The sequence below is a fragment of the Orcinus orca genome, chromosome X (assembly GCF_937001465.1).
Source record: "Orcinus orca chromosome X, mOrcOrc1.1, whole genome shotgun sequence".
NCBI lineage: Eukaryota > Metazoa > Chordata > Mammalia > Artiodactyla > Delphinidae > Orcinus > Orcinus orca.
Window position 1 is genome coordinate 7,569,710 of NC_064580.1, and position 19,240 is coordinate 7,588,949.

Sequence of the window (19,240 nt, forward strand, 5' to 3'; positions counted from 1 at the left end):
ATTTATTTGGCTGCACCGGGTCTTAGTTGCGGCGTGCAGGATCTTTAGTTGTGGCCTGCATATGGGATCTAGTTCCCTGACCAGGGATTGAACCTGGACGCCCTGCATTGGGAGCGCGGAGTCTTAGCCCCTGGACCACCAGGGAAGTCCCCACCCCCATTTTAAAGATTAGGAAACTGAGGCAGGCCCAGAGAGAGAAGGAATGACTCATGCAAGGTTTCATGGAAGTAAATGGCTCTCTGGGAACTGTTGCTGGCTGAGATGGCCCAGTGCCACTTCTTAAAGAGCCCCGCAGGATGCAGCAGGCAAAAGGGAACAAAAAGAAGCCCGTGTCTGTGTCCTCCAGCATTCTCTCCCTTCTTGTGGACCAATTCTGGTAAGAACGGCCAGCAAACCATATTCATGTCATCTGCTGAGGCCAAGAAGAGCCGTTTGTGAAGCGGGGAATCTACGGTGGGAAGATCTGTGCGGGGCGGTTGAGGGCAGGGAGAGCTGGCAGCTCCAGGTTGATGTCGCTCAGATAGGAGGAGACCAGTGAGAACTGGCCGCGTGGGGGCCTTCATGTCCCACTGCAGAGCGGACTTTGCTGTGGGAGGACACTGGTGCCCGGCTTCTCAGCTCATTGCACACTTCCCCCACAGCCTGAAAATGCCGGGGAGCTTACGCTGCACTCCCTACCTGCTTGTTCTTTGAAAGTGAAGCATGCTCGTGCCATCCAGATTTGTCCCGAGCCCTTGAACAAATGCATTCAAGATATCCCCAGAGGGTGATGAGAAAGGCCATCTCACTTCACTGGTAGGAGTGTATGCTGATGCTAGAGCACCTTGGCAGTATACATCAGGTGTTTGCTGTGAGCTCATGTCCATGATTTACAAGAAGGAGCAGAAAATTGGAACATACCTAAATAGATGACTGGAGGTGTGCCTGGTAAAAAAGTTACGGTTTACTGCACATGACGGAAGGTTCTAAAATGATAGAAAGCGATGGTGACAGAGACTTAAAGGACATGAGGAAATACACAAATGAAAAAAATTAGTGTGTGAAATTGTATCTAGTATGATGTCAGCTGTGGAAAAATGTAGGAAAATAAGCTAAACCATGAATCCAGGGCTTCTGGATTTTAGGTGATTTTATTTCCTATGCTTTATACTTTACTGTATGAATTTTTTTACGTTGACTTCACAGTAAGGAGAAAAGACCTTCATATCCTTCAACCCCATAAATTTACTTCTGGGAATCTTCCAAAGAAAATAATTGTAAATACAGATTACGAGCTATATGCACAGAGATGTTCCTTTCGTCATAGTTTTTTAAATTGAGATGTAATTCACATATACTATAAAAATCACCATTTAAAGCATGCTGTTTACTAGTTTTTAGTATAATCACAAAGTTGTGCAACCATCATCCACTATCTAATTCCAGAACATTTTTATCACCCCCTAAAGGAAGGCTAACCCTTTAGCAATCACTCCCCATTCTCTCTTTATCTCCAACCCCTGACAACCACTGATCTACCCTCTGTCTCTATGAATTTGCCCGGTCTGGACATTTCTTGTAGATGGATGCATACAACATGTAGCCACTATGTCTGGCTTCTGTCACCCAGCACAGTGACTTCAAGGTCCAGCCATACTGTAGCATGTGCCAGTACTTCATTCTTTTTTTGTGGCTGAGTAATATTCCATTGTATGGATAGACCATGTTTTATTTGTCCGTTCATCAGTTGATGGCCCTTAGTTGTTTTCACCTTTTGGCTATGGTGAATAATGCTGCTGTGGACATATGTTTTCGTTTCTCTTAGGTATACACCTAGGTGTAGAATTACTGACCCACATGGAAACTGTGTTTAACTATATATTTGAGAAATTGCTGAACTGCTTTCCAAAGCAGCTCTCATGAATATTTACACTAGTGGAAATTAGGAAATAGTGTAGCTATCAATAGTAGGAAAGTGCTTAGGTAAAACATATTAATCCCCTTAATGAACTGTTTGTAAAAATGCAAGTTATTTATTCTTAGACCGGGTGCTGGGGGTTCAAAGGCAGCTGAGACAGGGTAATTGTTCTCAAGGAGCTTAATCTATTCAGTTGTTCCAGGTGATGTTTACAAATAATTTATAACAAGCGGGGACAGAATACTTAGGCTATAGTGTTAGGCCATCTTGAGTAATTTTTGGAGAGACTCAAGGTATGAATTATTAAGTAAACATGTTACAAACTTAAGTGGAAAAGGCAGGGGAGAAAATTGTGTATACTGTATGATCATGACTATGTCAGAAAAAGACGAATAAAGAGAACATATAGAAAAAAGATGGAGGAAGACACATCAAAATAGGAATAATGGTTGTTTTTGAGTGGTGGTGTGCATGGACACTTCTCTCCTATTTAGGTGTATTTCCTAAACTTTGTGTAATAGAAACAAAAATACCCTGGTGTCTGTGTGTGGTGATCGTAGGAAGGAGTTGGTGGGGAAAATCTAGCATCAAGTTTTTGGGGAGATGAGAACTCAAGAGCCTGGACTGGCATACCTGTGGGTGACAGGACAATAAATTTAGATATCCTCGATGCTCTGATTGAAAATCATGCCCAAATTTGTCTGCATACAATGAAGTTACAGCTGTCTGGAAGTCTGGAGCGTGTGTCATCCTGATAAATAGGTGGATGAAGCAGAAGCGCAGCATAGATGTTTCACGGTGTGATGGATGAAGCCAGGGAGTGGGTGTTTCTCCCTGCTGTCAGCTGCTTCCTTTGCTGCCTTCTTCCTGCCCAAGGGCCCCCTGTCCTTGCCTTCTAGTTTACCACTTCTGTCTTTTGGGAGCTGGAAAACTTCTTCATTGAGCCTGTTCGAACTGCTGTCAAGTGAGTAAAAGGTCTCCAAGTGTGAGCCCTGTGGACAGAGGAGATGAACAGCAAGGACTTGATAACTTCTTCTCCTTGCTCGTGGTGCGAGCTGGACTCCGAGAGGCGTGACTCGTCATCTGCTTGCTTCAAAGTACTGATTCTGTGGATGATCATGCAAAGCCCATGCTCTGTTTAGAGAAGTGGAATCAGAGACATACGAATTCTATATCAGGCCAAAATAAAATTTGCCAAAATGGTAGATGGGTCAGTTTATTTTTAGAAGAAAGAGTATGGAAGTGTTATTTTACTTACTTGCGTTGTTTATTGGATAGAAAATTGAAAACTATGAACTTGAAATAGTTTTATAACAGTTGTGAGTTGTAAAGTAAATGAATTGGGCTCAGCAGCGCTAGAAGGTCAGGCTTCCCACATATGTATATATACTTTTTTTTTTTTTTTTTTTTTTGCGGTATGCGGGCCACTCACTGTTGTGGCCTTTCCTGTTGTGGAGCACAGGCTCCGGACGCGCAGGCTCAGCGGCCATGGCTCACGGGCCCAGTCGCTCCGCGGCATGTGGGATCTTCCCGGACCGGGGCACGAACCCGTGTCCCCTGCATTGGCAGGCGGACTCTCAACCACCGCGCCACCAGGGAAGCCCTATATATATTTTTAATTAATTTATTTTACCTTTAGCTGCGTCGGGTCTTTGTTGCTGCATAGGGCTTTTCTCTAGTTGTGGTGAGCGGGGTCCACTCTTTGTTGCGGTGCGCGGGCTTCTCATCGCCGTGGCTTCTCTTGTTGCAGAGCACAGGCTCTAGGCGCACGGGCTTCAGTAGTTGTGGTGCGCAGTCTTCAGTAGTTGTGGCTCACGGGCTCTAGAGCGCAGGCTCAGCAGTTGTGGCGCGTGGGCTTAGTGGCTCCGCGGCATGTGGGATCTTCCCGGACCAGGGCTCGAACCCGTGTCCCCTGCACTGGCAGGCGGATTCTTAACCACCGTGCCACCAGGGAAGCCATTCCCACCTATATTTGTCTACTAAATGAGATCATGTATGTCAGGATGCTTAGAATGTGCCCGCGCTTGGGCATCTTTCTCTAGGCTTATACGTGAATCTAGAATAGCAGAGTTGTGCTCAGGACTCAGTTTATCTTCAGGTAGCATTTGTTGTGGCTTGGCCCCATTCAGGACTTGAGTCACGCACAACAGCCTGCTGTTACCTGTTTGACTTGGAACCACGCCACCACCACACCATTCCTGACCCGTAAAGGAACTGTGCTGCGGACACTGGTGTTTGGGGCTGGGACCGACACTATGCAGTAGGCTCATCTTGTGATGTTGTGGGGTTTTGAGCGCATCGTATTTGAGAGGATTTCCATGGTGTGTTTTACCTTCTGTATATGTATTTCTGTTTTGATATTGACTCTAACTTAAAACCATTGTGTTTAAAACGAAGATGAGTTCAATCAGTGCCATTCTGATAGTGTTTATCAATTTCTAAAAGCTCCTGGGAGAGACAGAGCTTTGTTGTCGAACCAGTTTGGGGAAATAACATGTTCAAAATTCATACTTGTCTTGTGGGGCTTGGCATTGGTTGTGGTGTCTCACTTTCCTGGGGCCAGAGACTGGAACAGAGATGTGGGAAGACTGAGTTAGTGAAATTTAGGTTATCAGATTCCCATGCATACCAGTCAATGTGCATTTGTAGACACAACTGAATAGATAGCTGCCTGGACTCAGACGATTATAGGGGCGGCTTGTTTTATGCCACAGCTGTCTTGTCAATCAGTGTGATCGTGGGGTGTAGGGGCGGGGGAGGTTCTACTTAAACCCATCTGGAAAACCTTTCCTTTATCTATCTGTGTCAAGCCAAGCTTTCCTTGATCAGATTTACTTCAAGGAGGATACTTTGCAGTTTCTGATTCCTTCTGTGTAAAGAATACAGGCAGTATTTAGTAGGCATCTCCTTGTATTGTTACCATGCTTGTTTGGCTTTTTGCCTTTGGTCAGTGGTTAACATTTAACTCCTTCACTTATGACCACTGGTAGATGAAACTTACAAATACATTTTAGATACATTTAAGCTGTAATGTACAGAAACTGAAAGTTGTGAGGGGGGAACATTTGTCAGGGAATGAGAACATAGGTGCTCTCCTGTTGTTGTGGCAGAGCGACATTCCATTGTCATCACCTTATTAAACATACAGCTTGGAAGAAGATGCTTGTTTTACCTGTTCTGTAACTGTCAATATCTGTTTTTGCTGGTATTTAAAGTTGCACTGTGGGATAGTAATGCTTTTAACTGTGAGTGTACTGATACTGTTACTGATGATTATTGAGGCAAAGCCAGTGAGTTAATTTTCCAACCAAATAGTTGGAGCAAAAGCAGTCAATTAGATAATAATTTTGTATTGAAACCGAATTCTACAGTCAATTCAGCAAACTTACATGAAATTGACCTCACTTTCAAATTTGCTTTCATAATTTTATTTTGCAGGATAACAAAGCCATTGACCTTTGCCGACTGTGTTGGGGATGAACTTCCGTTAGGATGGGAAACTGTATATGATAAACAAATTGGAATTTATTACATGGACCACATAAATAGTAAGTACAGTGCCACACTTGAGTTGTTACATATGAATGACTTTCCATATTGATCCCCCGGTAGCTAGGAACTCTTTTTGTAGAGTGAAACAATTGTTACTCTCCAATGCAGCATTAAACTGGATTTTTATCAGTGTCATCAGAAGTGTTGATTAGCTGAGTTCTTCAAAAAGTGAAGCAGTTGTGTAGCTACCTGGCTTGTGTGTTGCTCAGGACTGCATGGAATATGTGGAATGCAGAATTTGAATACCTAAAAGAAGGAATAAATTTCCCAGGCAGTTTAGTAATAGAAATCTCTCTCAAAATGAGAAGGGTGTTTCTAGCAGAGTGAAGTTTACAAGTTCTTGGAACAATAAATGCCCAAGTGGTTACCTTAACTTCATTTTGTCTTATCCCTTTGATTTTAGCTTTAATATACCAAACATTTTGGAGCTTTGTGAAGGGAGAAAATGATGTAAAGACCACAGCTAAAATAATGGGTCCTTGACCATGCCAGCCTTCTTGGTAGAATTGTCGGGAGCGGTGGTTCTCACCTGGGGCTGGTTTTGCCTCCCAGGGACACATGGTAGTGTCTGGGGCATTTTTCATGGTCATGCCTGGGAGAGGTGCTCCCGGCATCTGGTGGGTGGAGGCCAGGGATGCTGCTCCCCCTCGTGCAGTGCCCAGGACGGCCCCCCGAAGAGGCTGAGCCGCCTGGAGTGTCCGTTGTGCCGAGCTGACGCGCTGCTTCCCGCCCTCCTTGCTCTCTGCCGCCTCCTCAGCCTTCCTCCGTCTGGGACCAGCTGGGGACCCATTTCTCTCTCAGATTCACATTTCTTCACTCCCCCCTTTTCGTTCTAGCTGCCTCGTGTTTCTGTCATCGTCATTACTACCGGGGATCCGAAGTTCCCCTTGGTGTGCTTTCTGTCCTTCAGTTTGTTGAGTGCGGGGGAGGCCGGGGGCGGGGTGCCCAGCATGTGAGTGACGAAGCTCCTTCCACGCTCAGTCCCACGGCTCCTCCTGTCGCCTTAGTGTGATCGACCCGAGCTGGTACCTTTAGGGCTGATTCCTGCATTGTCGCCTGCCGGCCGGCCTCTGAATTCAGCATTTGGAACTCTGAATGGCGAGGCGTCCTGGCTGGCTCCTGGGGCAGGGGAGTTTCCAATCCGTACCCTCAGCCTTCACGTGACTGCGGCTCTCACCCAGGGATTGGGCAGGGGGGTGAGTGCCGCCCTGGCCCTGCTGCCCTCCCCGGCGGTTATGCCAGTGGAGGAGGGCTTCCGGGTGGGTCCGCCACCCTCCCTCTGGCCCGGCTGGCCCGGTGCCCCTGGGCTGCGTGCGGCCAGGCTGTCTGGCTCTTCTGGGCCACCTTCCCCGTGCTGTGGGCCTCTCTGGGCCCGGGCGGCAGTGCTGAACGGCACAGGCATCCGCCTTACACAACGTTTTTGGAAGCCGCCTACCTGCCGCCGAGGCCTCTAGCTCGTCTCTCGTAAACCCCAATTGCTCCTCCCTCTGTGTCCCCTTCTTTGCCGCTGGTGTGCCTTGCTGTCCTGCTGGCTGAGTCACAGCGAGTGTCACAGAGCACCTCTGTATGCTGGCCACTCTTGAGGCCCTGAGGACACAGGAAAGTGAGACCCAGGCTCCACCATGAGGATTCAACATGACATGCTGGACTTGGCCATGAACCCGAAAACCGAAGAATCACCACGGACTTTCTTCCGGCCCCCTTGAGTATAACGGGTGACCCAGCACCATGGGGAATGTGGCTGAAGACATCAGCTCCAGGGTCATACCACCTCCTCCCTCTGAGGCCTTCAGGGAACCCAACTCTTTTTTTTTTCCCCAGGAACATAAAAGATTATTATTGTAACAATTAGTACATGGGCCAGAGAACCCATTCCAGAAAACTTGCTCCTGAGAATCTAACTCTTGATAGCACAGCTTTATAGCTCTCTAAAGACACAGGACCTGGGGAGTCAAATATTAAGTTGGAACTGTGCAGATTGATGGTGACGTGAGGGACCAGAGGGGCCCTGCGTGGATCACCTGCAAGGTTCCCAAGACTCTCGGGTGCACTGGACAGAGTGCGAACGATGCCTGTCGGCCGGGGTGAGTCTCATGGCTGAATCAACGTCAGAGACATCCGGGCACTTATAACAGCTGTGACTCTGCCCGCACCCCCTCGGCCCACTGAATCTGGACTCCGGGGCTAGGTCAGGACCCCGATTTTTGTTGTCTTTGTTTTTTATTTCCCCATGGGAGCTTTTAAGGCCCAGGGAGGCTTTCTAGGAGGGGCCCTGGGGTAGCAGTGTGAAGCGGGGTAGGGGATGTTGCTGGGAGGGGGTTTAAAATGGAAGGACTTACTTGAAACATCCTAGCAGGTGCTGTGTGTGTATGGGGCAAAGATAACCTAAAATTTACATTTTTAACCATTTTGATGTGAGTTGCACAGAACGTAAAGTTCACTGTTTAAAAGTCTGCAGTTCAGTGGCAATTGGTGCATTCACAGTGTTGTCCAGCTTCCACTTTTATCTAGTTCCAGAACATTTCGTCACGCCAAGGTACAACCTTGTGCTTTAAAAAAGGCCATGTGTTAGAGAACCGGAGGCAGAGTTGGGAAGGTCACTTTGGTGAGCGCACGGAGGATGGCTTTTGGCGGGATGAGGCAGGCAGCCTGCGTGTTTTTGGAGAGAGATCGTGAGGGTCTGATTGAAGTAAGGGGAGAAGGAGAGAAGGCGTACGTCGGCCACTGTGATACGCAGGGGCAGGAATTGCCAGTTGTGGATGACCCATGGAATACTCTGTGTGGGGAAAGGAGCGCACAAGTCCTCTGAAGGCGAGTCCCAGGCTGGCTCAGTGGGTAGATCCAGAGGAAGGCGCTACTCAGAGGGGCAGGCGGGAGACGCAGGCGCTCGTCAGCGTGGCTTCCTCTGCTTTGCTTTGGTTTGCGTAGTGAAAGGGCGCTGTGTGAGAATGAGTTCTGCTTTGGACGAATGACTCAGAATTACTTTGCGTTCGTCCAGGTGGAGATGCCTCTAGGAGGGAGGAGGAAGGAAAGGATGGGCGCTCAGGGGAGAGGTTGGAGCCGGAGGTGGGCGTGAGCCCTTAGGGGAGCTGCTAGAGTGAGAGAGCCAGAGCGGAAAACGGGGGATTTATGGGAAGTCCAGGAAGAATGCAGAAGGACGTCGTCTGGCGTGGGAGGTGGGAGAAGGGGAGCGAGCCAGTCACGGGGACAGCAGAGCCCACAGCAGCCTGGCTTGAAGAAGGCAGGGAGAGGAAGCTTGGACGTGTGTCTTAGTTTGACAGGGATGACCTCCTTTGGGTTCATGTCCACCAACATTTACTTAGAGTGTGAAAAGTTGCCTGGTACCGTCTTCCCCTCCATGGAGCTATTGCATGTCTACAGAGCTTTCTTCTCGTCCCAAGCGTGGATATGTAAATAGGAGGTGATCCGCACTCTGGGAGGTTCGTTATATAGACGCTTCCATAATGTACCTCCTGGTAGTTAATTAATTTTCTCATTGACTAGTCATATAACTGCATGATTATTGGTCAATGTAAAGATTTTACTTTGAAGTCCCTTATGTTCTTACCCTTTCAATTTCAGAGCTTACCCAGATTGAGGATCCCAGAGAACAGTGGAGGCGGGAGCAGGAACGGATGCTGAAGGAGTATTTAATTGTAGCCCAGGAGGCCCTCAACGCCAAGAAAGAAATCTACCAGATTAAGCAGCAGCGTTTCGAGCTGGCCCAGGAGGAATACCAGCAGCTGCACAAGATGTGCGAGGATGACGGCCGCTCGTATGCCAGCTGTGAGTTCACCGTCCCCCGCGGTTAACACGCGTGACTTCCAAAGCTGTCTGTCTGCTAGGCTTTTTGCAGACACTGAGCTTGAGTCAGGCAAGACAGCTTCCTAAATTTTCTAATCGCAGATTGTTAGGTAGTCAGCCTTCCACACTGGAATCCGACGGTCATTCACTACCGCTCCTTCAGCAAATGTTGATCAAGTGTCCGCCTTGTGCCCAGGCACTGCAACACGGGGGAGCCCAAGAAAAGAGAAGCCCCTGCCCTCCTGGAGCTTCCATGCGGGTGGGGAAGGGAGAAAATAAACAAGCATGTTTCAGGTAGTGACACGAAACAGCCTCCTGGCTTCTGTTTGTCAGCGTGGAAAAGGGCTTCACCCAGAGATCTCTGCCGTTATTCCTGCTTGTCTGGGGTGGTCCCTGGGAAGGCCATACGATGGTTTTGTTGGTCCTGGATGGAAAGATTCAGGAGCCTCCACACATGTCAAGCCCCTGTCTCTTTGTAGCATACTTTCTTGGGCAAGACACTGAAGGTGGGGGAACTCAGTATAACGCGGGGAATCAGGGGAACTCTGTCTGCCCCTCAAGTGAGATGGGTGCACACTGATGTCTTCCAAAGGGGACCCCTCCGAGTTTTGGAGCCTGCTGGATGTGGCCTCCTGTTTCAGGAGGACTCAGCAGATGCTCAGGAATTGAAGGAATCAGGTCCAGTCGCAGAAGCCAAAGCCTCTGGTTACTGACCCAGTCAGTCACTTCCTGAGCCGGTCCCTTCCCGACAGAGTTGTCACGCTTAACCGCCCACTGCAGGTGCTTGTGGCCATGCCTGTCCCGTGTGCCGGTGAGCTTGGGGAGAGTGTATGAAGTCGGTACTGCTAGGTTTTATTGTATGAAAACCTAAGTCTGGTTGAGACATGAGGGACTTACTGTGACGTGACTGCCACGTTGCCAGGTATTTGGCTCTGGTGACACAGCTTTGAACGTTAAGGACGTGGTCAAAGCTTTATCCCGTTTTGCAGGTCAGAATGGAATTGAGGCCAAGGGGCCAAACATCTTTTTCACTGCAGCATACAAGCTGTGAAGAAGAGAGCAGTGGGGGTGGGCTTTGCCTCCTGTAGCAGGAATTGAGATGGCTGTGTCTCCATGTGCCATGAGAGAATGCAGGCTCAGGTATGATGGTACGTTGTTTCCAGGCTGCTTCATCTCTTGTTCTTCAGCTATTGATATGTACTAGGTTTTTTTCTTGTTTGTTCCTTTTTTTTTTTTTTTTTTTGCAGTACGTGGGCCTCTCACTGTTGCGGCCTCTCCCGTTGCGGAGCACAGGCTCCGGACGCGCAGGCTCAGCGGCCATGGCTCACGGGCCTAGCCGGTCCGCGGCATGTGGGATCTTCCCGGACCGGGGCACGAACCCGTGTCCCCTGCATCGGCAGGCGGACTCTCAACCACTGCACCACCAGGGAAGCCCTCGTTTGTTTCTTTTTAACTGTCCATCAGAATGTGATGGGTCAGCTCAGTGCTAGTTTTTAGAAAAGTCTGGTCTCTTCCTAGTTTTCTTTACTTGTAATGTCTTTCTCTGATTTTGGTATCAGGATAATACTGGCCTTACAGAATGAATTGGGACGTGTTCCCTTCTCCCCAGGCTTTGGAAAGTTCATGTGGGATTGGTATTAATGCTTTCTTAACAGTTTGATAGAATTCACCAGAAAAGCCATCTGGACCTGGAGGTCTTTGTGGGAATGTTTGTAACTACAAATTCAATACCTCTAATAGATACAGGACTAGTCAGATTTTCCTGTTTCTTCTTGAATCAGTTTTGGTATTTGTGTGCTTCAAGGAATTCGTCTCTTTCATCTAATCCAAAAATCAGTAAGCTTTTCTGTAAAGGATCAGATAGTGTTTTAGGCTCTGTAGGTCATATGATCTTAGACGCAGCTACTCAACCCTGTTGTTAGACTGCAAAAGCAGCCAGAGATGATACCTAAATGATGTGTGTGGCTTGTTCTGATAAAAGTATAAAAACAGTAACAAGCTGGATTTGGCCCACGGGGAATCTGCTGAACGCTGATCCAAGCTGTCAAGTTTATGAAGTTTTTTGTAGAATTCCTGCATGATTCTTTCAATGTCTGGACGCTGAGCTGGTGTCCTTTCTCGTATTTGTGATATTAATAATTTGTGTCTTAATCAGCACAGCTCAATGTTTATTGATTGTGTGTAGCATTACAGCGAACTGGCTTTTGGTTTTCTTTTTTTTTCCCCCAATTTCTTGTCTGTTTTCTATTTTATTGGTTTGTCCTCTTTATTATTTCCTTCTTTCTACTTAGTTTGGCTTTAATTTGTTCTTTTTCTACCTTCCTAAATTGGGAGCTTACACCATTGATTTCAGACCTCTCTTTTTTCTCACATAGCCTCTAAAGGTATAAATTCTCCTCTAAGTACTACTTTAACTGCATCCCACAAATTTTGGTATTTTCATTTTCAGTCAGTTCATAATATTTTCTCATTTTCTTTGAGATTTCTCTCTTGACCCATGGGTTTTTTTAAAAGTAAATTGTTGGCTTCCCTGGTGGCGCAGTGGTTGAGAGTCCGCCTGCCAATGCAGGGGACACGGGTTCGTGTCCCGGTCCGGGAGGATCTCACATGCCACGGAGCGGCTGGGCCCGTGAGCCATGGCCGCTGAGCCTGTGTATCCCTAGTCTGTGCTCTGCAATGGGAGAGGCCACAACAGTGAGACGCCCGCATACCACAAAAAAAAAAAAAAAAAAAAAAAGGTAAGTTGTTGGGGGAATTCCCTGGTGGTCCAGTAGTTAGGATTCCTCGATTTCACTGCTGAGGGCCCGGGTTCAGTCTCTGGTCGGGGAACTAAGATCCTGCAAGCCGAGTGGCATGGCCGAAAAAAAAGTAAGTTGTTGGAACTTTTTAAAGGTATCATGTTGTTGATTTCTAATTTAATTCCATTGTGGTCAGAGACTAGACGTATAAGATTTCGATCTTTTGATATCTATTCAGATGACTTTCGGGGCTCGGCATATGGTCTCTTTTAAGTGATCTCATGGACTTGGTGCCTCGAGGTCACACTTGGCTGAAGCATTGGCTTATAACTGTTTCTGAAAGCATATAGTTAGCGATTCTAAACCTTTCCAAAAGTTACTTGGTAGAAGTAGATTGAACCATATACAAGTGTCATTTTTGTAGCTTAAAAAGGCCCAAATATTGGCAATTTCGTATGATTCAACCTAATAGAGTATTTCTTCCCAGTAGCCTGTAGGCACCTCATCTGTTCCATGGTCAGGTTTGGTTAGGTCTCCAAAGAGGCTTTCCAGTCAGTCTTTCTAAGATGGGAGAAGCACATATCAGAAAAACCTGGCAGGAAGTTTCTTGCCAGTCATTGAAAGGACAAACTTCATCAAGAGAAGGTGTGTCTTATGTACTGGTTACTGTACTGGTGCAGCCAGGACTTCAGTTGCAGTGAGTGTGGGGACTCGGGACTGGAGCCCTTGAGGATGCAAATATAGGAGGACCTAGTTGCAGCCTATCGGGTTCTATGCCCAGCCCGAGGGGAGGAGTCGCATAGCAATGTGGAGCCTAGAGGGTGAGGGCATCCAGAACTTATAGTCCTCTGGAGCTGGGACTTCCCTCAGCATTAGTTTTTGTATTTCCACGGGCTTTTCACTCCGTTGACATTTGGGCAAGTAGGGAATTGCACTCAATTTCATTCTTCCTGTGCTCCGTAGAATTTTATTAATGCCCAGTAAAAAAGAAACACTTGAGATGCTGTCTTTGAAATCATATATGAGGAAACCTTGAGTCAAGGAAGGTGATGACTCTGGGGTGTTGACTTGAGATCCTACCATGAGACTCCACTCCCCAACCCATGAGAGGTCCCTGCGTAGACACGATCTCTGCTTCTACTCGTGCAGGTGGCATTGGAGGCCAGCTTAGGCCATTTTCATGAAGGGCTGGAGATGCCAGTGGCTCTTGCTGGAGCCTGTCTCCTCAGGGAAAAAGACTACGAATGGAAGCTAGGAACTAATTCAAGCATTTTATCAAGTTGCTGCTATCCCTGCAGTTTTTGATCAAGCTCTTTCTTTTTTTTTTTTTTGCGGTATGCGGGCCTCTCACTGTTGCGGCCTCTCCCGTTGTGGAGCACAGGCTCCGGACGCGCAGGCTCAGCGGCCATGGCTCACGGGCCCAGCCGCTCCGCGGCATGTGGGATCTTCCCGGACCGGGGCACGAACCCGTGTCCCCTGCATCGGCAGGAGGACTCTCAACCACTGCGCCACCAGGGAAGCCCGATCAGGCTCTTTCAATTTGCCATTTAACCTGAACTTCATTGAGGATAATTCTGTTAGCTATGACTCAAATGAACTATTTCTGGCCACAGGCTAAAGTTCAAGACAATGATCCTGGTGGCTTGTGCTCTAACAGATGTCTCCTACAGAGGTCCGGGCCCACATCAGGAGCTGCTGGTGGCAGGATCCATGGCACACCTGGGCTCCAGTTGGCCACCTGGGTCTGGCACAACCCAGGTCGCTCACCTTGTTAGTCATCTAAAGCAGGGCTCCTTGCTCGGGTACTGGGAACAACAGAGGGAGATTTGGACTTATTTCTCATTACTTCCTTCATTGACAGTGACTCCAAGTGAAAGGAAGCAACATCTAATGGGCTAGTGTTTTCCTGCATTGTTGTGATTGCAACATCGTGAAGCACTGTAACATGGTAATGTTATTTTCGGTGTACACACAGAAACAATATTGGGTAGGCTAAGTTACTTCTTGAAGGTTACATCCCTAGTAAACGGTAGACCTTGGATTTGAACCCAGATCTTTTTGTGTAGGTAGCCTTCAGTGCTGTGTAGTATTTCCGAGACATGGAAGAGTCAGCTCAGAAGAACTGATCGTGGCTTTGGAACAGGCTGCCCTCCCATTGTTCAAGTTACCTGGAAATAAGGACCCATTATAAATTGACAAGTCCGGCAATTTCACAACACTTGAAGGGGCACGTGGAAGGCAGAACGCCTTCTGCTTCTTGATTTTCTTGTGGCCCACTAAACTAGTCATTTAGTTTTCAACAGATATTTCCTTAGCGCCTGGTGTTGGGGACACGATTTATCCTGAATGGCTGATTGTAGGGGAAAATGAGGCAATAATTGTAAACAGCGGAATTCACTAGAAAGTCATTTCCAGTATTGGAGCAGAAGGTCATGGGGGAGGGCAAGGGGAGGGGAAGTGCTCTGTTCCACACCTTTCACAGATTTCCCCCTGAGTTATGGAAGTCGTCAGAATAAAACTCTGTTCATTGGAGAGGAAAGATTTTGTGTCAGTGTTGGGCCATCTGGTGCCTGAGAATATCCAAGCCTTAACTTTTTTGTCTCTGACCAAAACAAAGTCATGCTTTGCTGGATTTGAGCACACATCCCCATGAGACTAAGACCCCAACTCTGCTTTAGTTCTGTTCGCTTATGAGCTAGCTGCCTTGGGCCCAGTCCTGTCCAATGCTCTGTAGAACCCTGGCATGGAACTCTTCACTACAAAGGACTCAGTCTCTAAGACGCACCCAGTACTTTCTCTGCAGCTCCATTTTGTAGAGTTTTCTCCTACTTTCTTCGCTGCAATATTTTCTTCTGTTTGCCTTCTTTTTAAACACTGAATACATTCGTTATTTCAGAAACTTTTTTTTCATTGTTCCTGAGAAACTCTGGCCTCCAGATGCGTTCAGATGAAGTATATGACCAGTTGCAGGACCTTTTAGAAGGAATTCTTGCTTGGGGTAAATTATAGTCTGAACCACAGGTCAGCGAATTTTGGCCCGCAGGCTGAATCCTGTCCACTCTGGGTGTTTTGTAAATAAACTTTTATTGGGACCTAGCAAGGTCCATTCACTTACCCATGGTCTGTAGCAGCTACAGTGGCAGAGTCGAGGAACTGTGACAGAGAGTGTATGGCCTACAGAGCCAGAAATATTTACTATTTGGCCCTTTGCAGAAGAATCTGCACCAGTGGTTCTCAACCCTGGCTGCACTGGAGGAATCTCCCGAAGGGCTTTTAAAAACTCTTCTGTCTGGGCCCCAGTGCCACCCCTAGAGATTTGGGTTTAATTGCCCTTGGCTGGGGCCAGACACTTTTTTTTTAAAGCTCCCCAGGGGATTCCCAGAGTTGAGATCTACTGATTGTGATCCTTTCTTCCAGCAGCAGGAGTATGACTTTGTTTGTTACCCTGGCTCCTGGGAGCTCCCAGAAGCCTACAGCCAAAGTCTCTTCGGGTGCCTGGGAAAGAGTCAGCCTTATCTCCGGTGAGAAAGCGCTGACCCGCCCTGCATTCCTGGCTCGGGGGGGCTGGCTCGGGCGGTGGGGAAGCTTGACCTTATCAGTCCTCTGTCCGGCCCCGCATTCTTTCTGAGGCTCCAGGCCCATCCCACAAAGACTGTCTTCCCTTGTTTCCCTGGTAAAGGTTTCTCATCTCCTGCCTAGCTGAGGATAAGGGCCACAGTCCATCCATTCAGCCCTTCGTTTTCCTGCACGCAGGCCTGTTGGAGCAGGCAGGAAAAAAATGGCTCACGCAGCATCTTCCCAGGTATTAGTTGGCAGGACGCAATCTCGAAGGTTGTCGCAGAGCACACATGTTTACCAGATCTCCTCGTCTGCCCTAGAGAGGGACTTCTTGGTTTGGATTTGGTGGGCCCTTGTGTTACTTCTGTAGGTTACCTCTCAGCGGGCTAGTTTGATTTTTTTGTTCCTTTGCTTCTGGTGCCTTTAAAAAAGAGGTCATGCCCTCTTTAGTTGGCCTCGGTTGTTTACAGGCATGCCTTGGTCGGCTCTGGTAATTAGTACCTGTCAGCACAGAAACTGTCCAGGCTTGCCGTCCTCTGTGCCGGAGTCCTACTGGGCTCCCTCCAGCAGCTCGCTGCAGCACTGATGCCTGGAAGGCGTACACCTGGTCCTAAGGAGCCGTCCGCCTGCCCAGAGGAGGTCTTTGGAGAAGGACTACCCTCTTTTAAAGCATGTCATCCGCCTAGGGCGATCTTGGGTTCTCACGGTCCAGAGGAGCCCTGTGTGTAAGAGGAGATGGACACAGAGGCAGACATGGACACATTTCCCCCTTTTAATAACCCATAAAATCGAAATCCAAAGTAATTACTGGGGTCTGCAGCATTTTGAGTGCTAAATAACACAGATTGAGTTCTCCTGTTGCGCACCGGGGAGCCAGAGGGCCATTTCTTTTTAATTTGGAAAAGCTAATGTGAGCCACAGGAGCCCAGGTTCTAGACAGAAGTCCCTCTTTGACTGATGGCAGAATGTAGGTCAAGTCACTACACACTCAGCCTTCATTTCTAAAGTGGGGAAACGTAATCGCCATCTCTCACAAAGATTTTATGAGGATAGATGAAATAAATGCGACAGCTACCCTATAATAGCAAGGTATAGTAATTTACATTGGTGAGGTCCAGTTAAACTATAACCTTCCTATTATATCATCCAAAGCAATGCTCTATGCCTGAGCGGCCTCCTTAAGCTGTTTAATAGCTCTGCCCACTCAAACTCTTCAAGTGAGAAGAAAGCTTCAGAGGTGAAAGTCTCCTATTTATCCTAAACCTTGAGATTGGAGATGTGTCTTAACAGAGGAAGATGTTTCTTTTTCTAAGTGTTGTGGTGTATGTGCCATTAAAAATGAGGTCCAGGGCTTCCCTGGTGGCACAGTGGTTGAGAGTCCGCCTGCCGATGCAGGGGACACGGGTTCGTGCCCCGGTCTGGGAAGATCCCACGTGCCGCGGAGCGGCTGGGCCCGTGAGCCATGGGCGCTGAGCCTGCGCGTCCGGAGCCTGCGCTCCACAACAGGAGAGGCCACAGCAGTGAGAGGCCCGCGTACCGCAAAAAAATAAAAAAATAATGCGGTCCAGAGTCTTGAGCTTTTTCCTTGGACTCCACAAATGGGTTCCATTAGACTTACTGGCAGACATCAGGAACTGAGAATCTGTCTTTATAAACTGAATTATATCATTAGAAGATCTGCCAGTGTTTATCACTCTCCTTAGCATTTGAAGATAAAACGTACTCACTGTCTTAGGTACTTGAGTTGCCTTTTACCTCATTCCAGTCCTGGAATTTTATAGCTTTAGAGACCATGGCAAAGGGAACATGAGTGGTATCAATAAGTAAAACCTTTTACCATTTAGGATGTTTTCAGCTGTAAGTAGCAGAAAAGACTAACTCCCCTCGGCCTGGACAATAAGGCTGTCATTGTCACTTAGCAGCGTCCTCCAGGGGGTGGTGGGCCTCCCCATCGGTGGACTGGGCAGCTCAGTGATGTCGTGGTTTATCAGGACCCCCCTCCAGGACTGGTCCAGGCTGAGTGTCCTGGGGGAGAGGCGGATGCCCAAGTGCCTCAGGGCTCTGTTAGTTATGCAGGAGAACCGGGGGCAGGTTGCCATGTATCTGTCCATCTGTACCCACTACACCTCCAGCGTGCGCTTCAAGGCTCTTTGCTAATTTTCCCTATGAAACTGCACAGACAGAAAGAGTTTTGGCAACGATTTCAGATCATTGTTACTGATGTTTAACGTTGCGGTTAACTTCCCTGGACTTTGGTGGTGGGGTTACTTTCTACCCGGAATGGGAAAGATCCCAGGTGGTAACTGTTGGCATTGTCTTCCTCAGCTGCAAGGTGACAAGTGGCCCCACGTGGAAGGAGTCAGCAAGCCGTAGGTTTATTTGCATGTTGTCTGGGCCCCAGTGGAAGCCCCTTAAGCTCAGGCTTGGGAACCTTAAGTCCCAGGAGTTTAATGTGGAGATTTTATAGAAATAACTTCTGCCTCTTAAGGGCATTGTCTGAGGTGTTGCTTTCATTACTGGTCTTAAATGAGACCAAAGAGTCAGGCAAGATGGAGGTTCTAGGATTTGGAAATAAACATTCTTCGTCTTAGAAAGAATTCTATTTAAGAAACATTTTACTCTGTGTTTTTGAGAGATTAGAATTCTAAATATAAGAACATTTGAGATAAATTTGGCAAACAGCTCCTCCAGATATTTATTTCCAGTAGATTCTAGTAATTTGAAATTCTGACTGGGGCTTAGAATAGTAGATTTTCCATAGAACTGTATTTTTTAAAAAACAGGAGATATCTGAACAGCTCAAATTAAGTTAGGATGTGGTTCTGTTTGCTGATGTGGTTCTATTTGAGGATATTAAATACTCTTGCTGTTTAAACCACTTGATGGCTTTCTAAAATAAATTTATTTATTTATTTTTGGCTGCGTTGAGTCTTCGTTGCTGCACGCGGGCTTTCTCTAGTTGCGGCGAGCAGGGACTACTCTTCATTGCGGTGTGCGGGCTTCTCATTGCGGTGGCTTCTCTTGCTGCGGAGCACAGGCTCTAGGCGCGCGGGCTTCAGTAGTTGTGGTGAAAGGGCTTAGTTGCTCTGAAGCATGTGGGATCTTCCCGGACCAGGGCTCGAACTCGTGTCCCCTGCCTTGGCAGGCGGATTCTTAACCACTGCGGCACCAGGGAAGCCCCACTTGATGGCTTTGAGTCAGCTTCTCCAATATGAAATCAGGAGATGATTATAAACTAGTTTCTAGATGTTGACATGTAAGTTACCTGAATGACAGCCTTTGGTACCCAGATCAAAGGAGTAAAAGAATGGATGCTGGCCCTGCTGATGGGTCTTCTGAGCAGGTGAAACTAATGAAAATGACCCGGAGGCAGATTACACCAGTGTGGGGTGACTCTCAGATGAAGAAAGAGGAGCCTCCACAACTCAGGAAGGGACAGGAACCAAGTCACTGCAGCTCCAAGGCCTAAGAGAAAGGAGACAGAAGCATCAAGAAAAAGGGATGCAGAGAGGTGGATGGGGTGATAGAAATTAGAAATGGCGGAAATGGGAAGGAAATCCAAAAAAACGTGGATATATGTATATGTATAGCTGATTCGTTTTGCTGTACAGTAGAAACTAACACAACATTGTAAAGCAACTATACTCCAATAAAAATTAATTTAAAAAAAGAAAGAAAAAGAAAGAAAAAA

General features: G+C 47.4%; 1 protein-coding gene across 7 annotated transcripts in view; it reads left to right on the forward strand.

The window, feature by feature from the left end:
• WWC3 (WWC family member 3) overlaps positions 1-19,240 on the forward strand; it is a 122,371-nt gene that overhangs the window by 37,094 nt on the left and 66,037 nt on the right. For 4 of the 7 annotated variants that reach the window (XM_012531488.3, XM_033420214.2, XM_033420217.2 and 1 more), the window contains exons 2-3: positions 5,336-5,445; positions 9,032-9,235. In XM_012531488.3, coding sequence (XP_012386942.2) covers positions 5,336-5,445; positions 9,032-9,235 — 314 coding nt within the window. The other 3 variants (XM_049704913.1, XM_049704914.1, XM_049704915.1) reach the window with 3 other exon arrangements.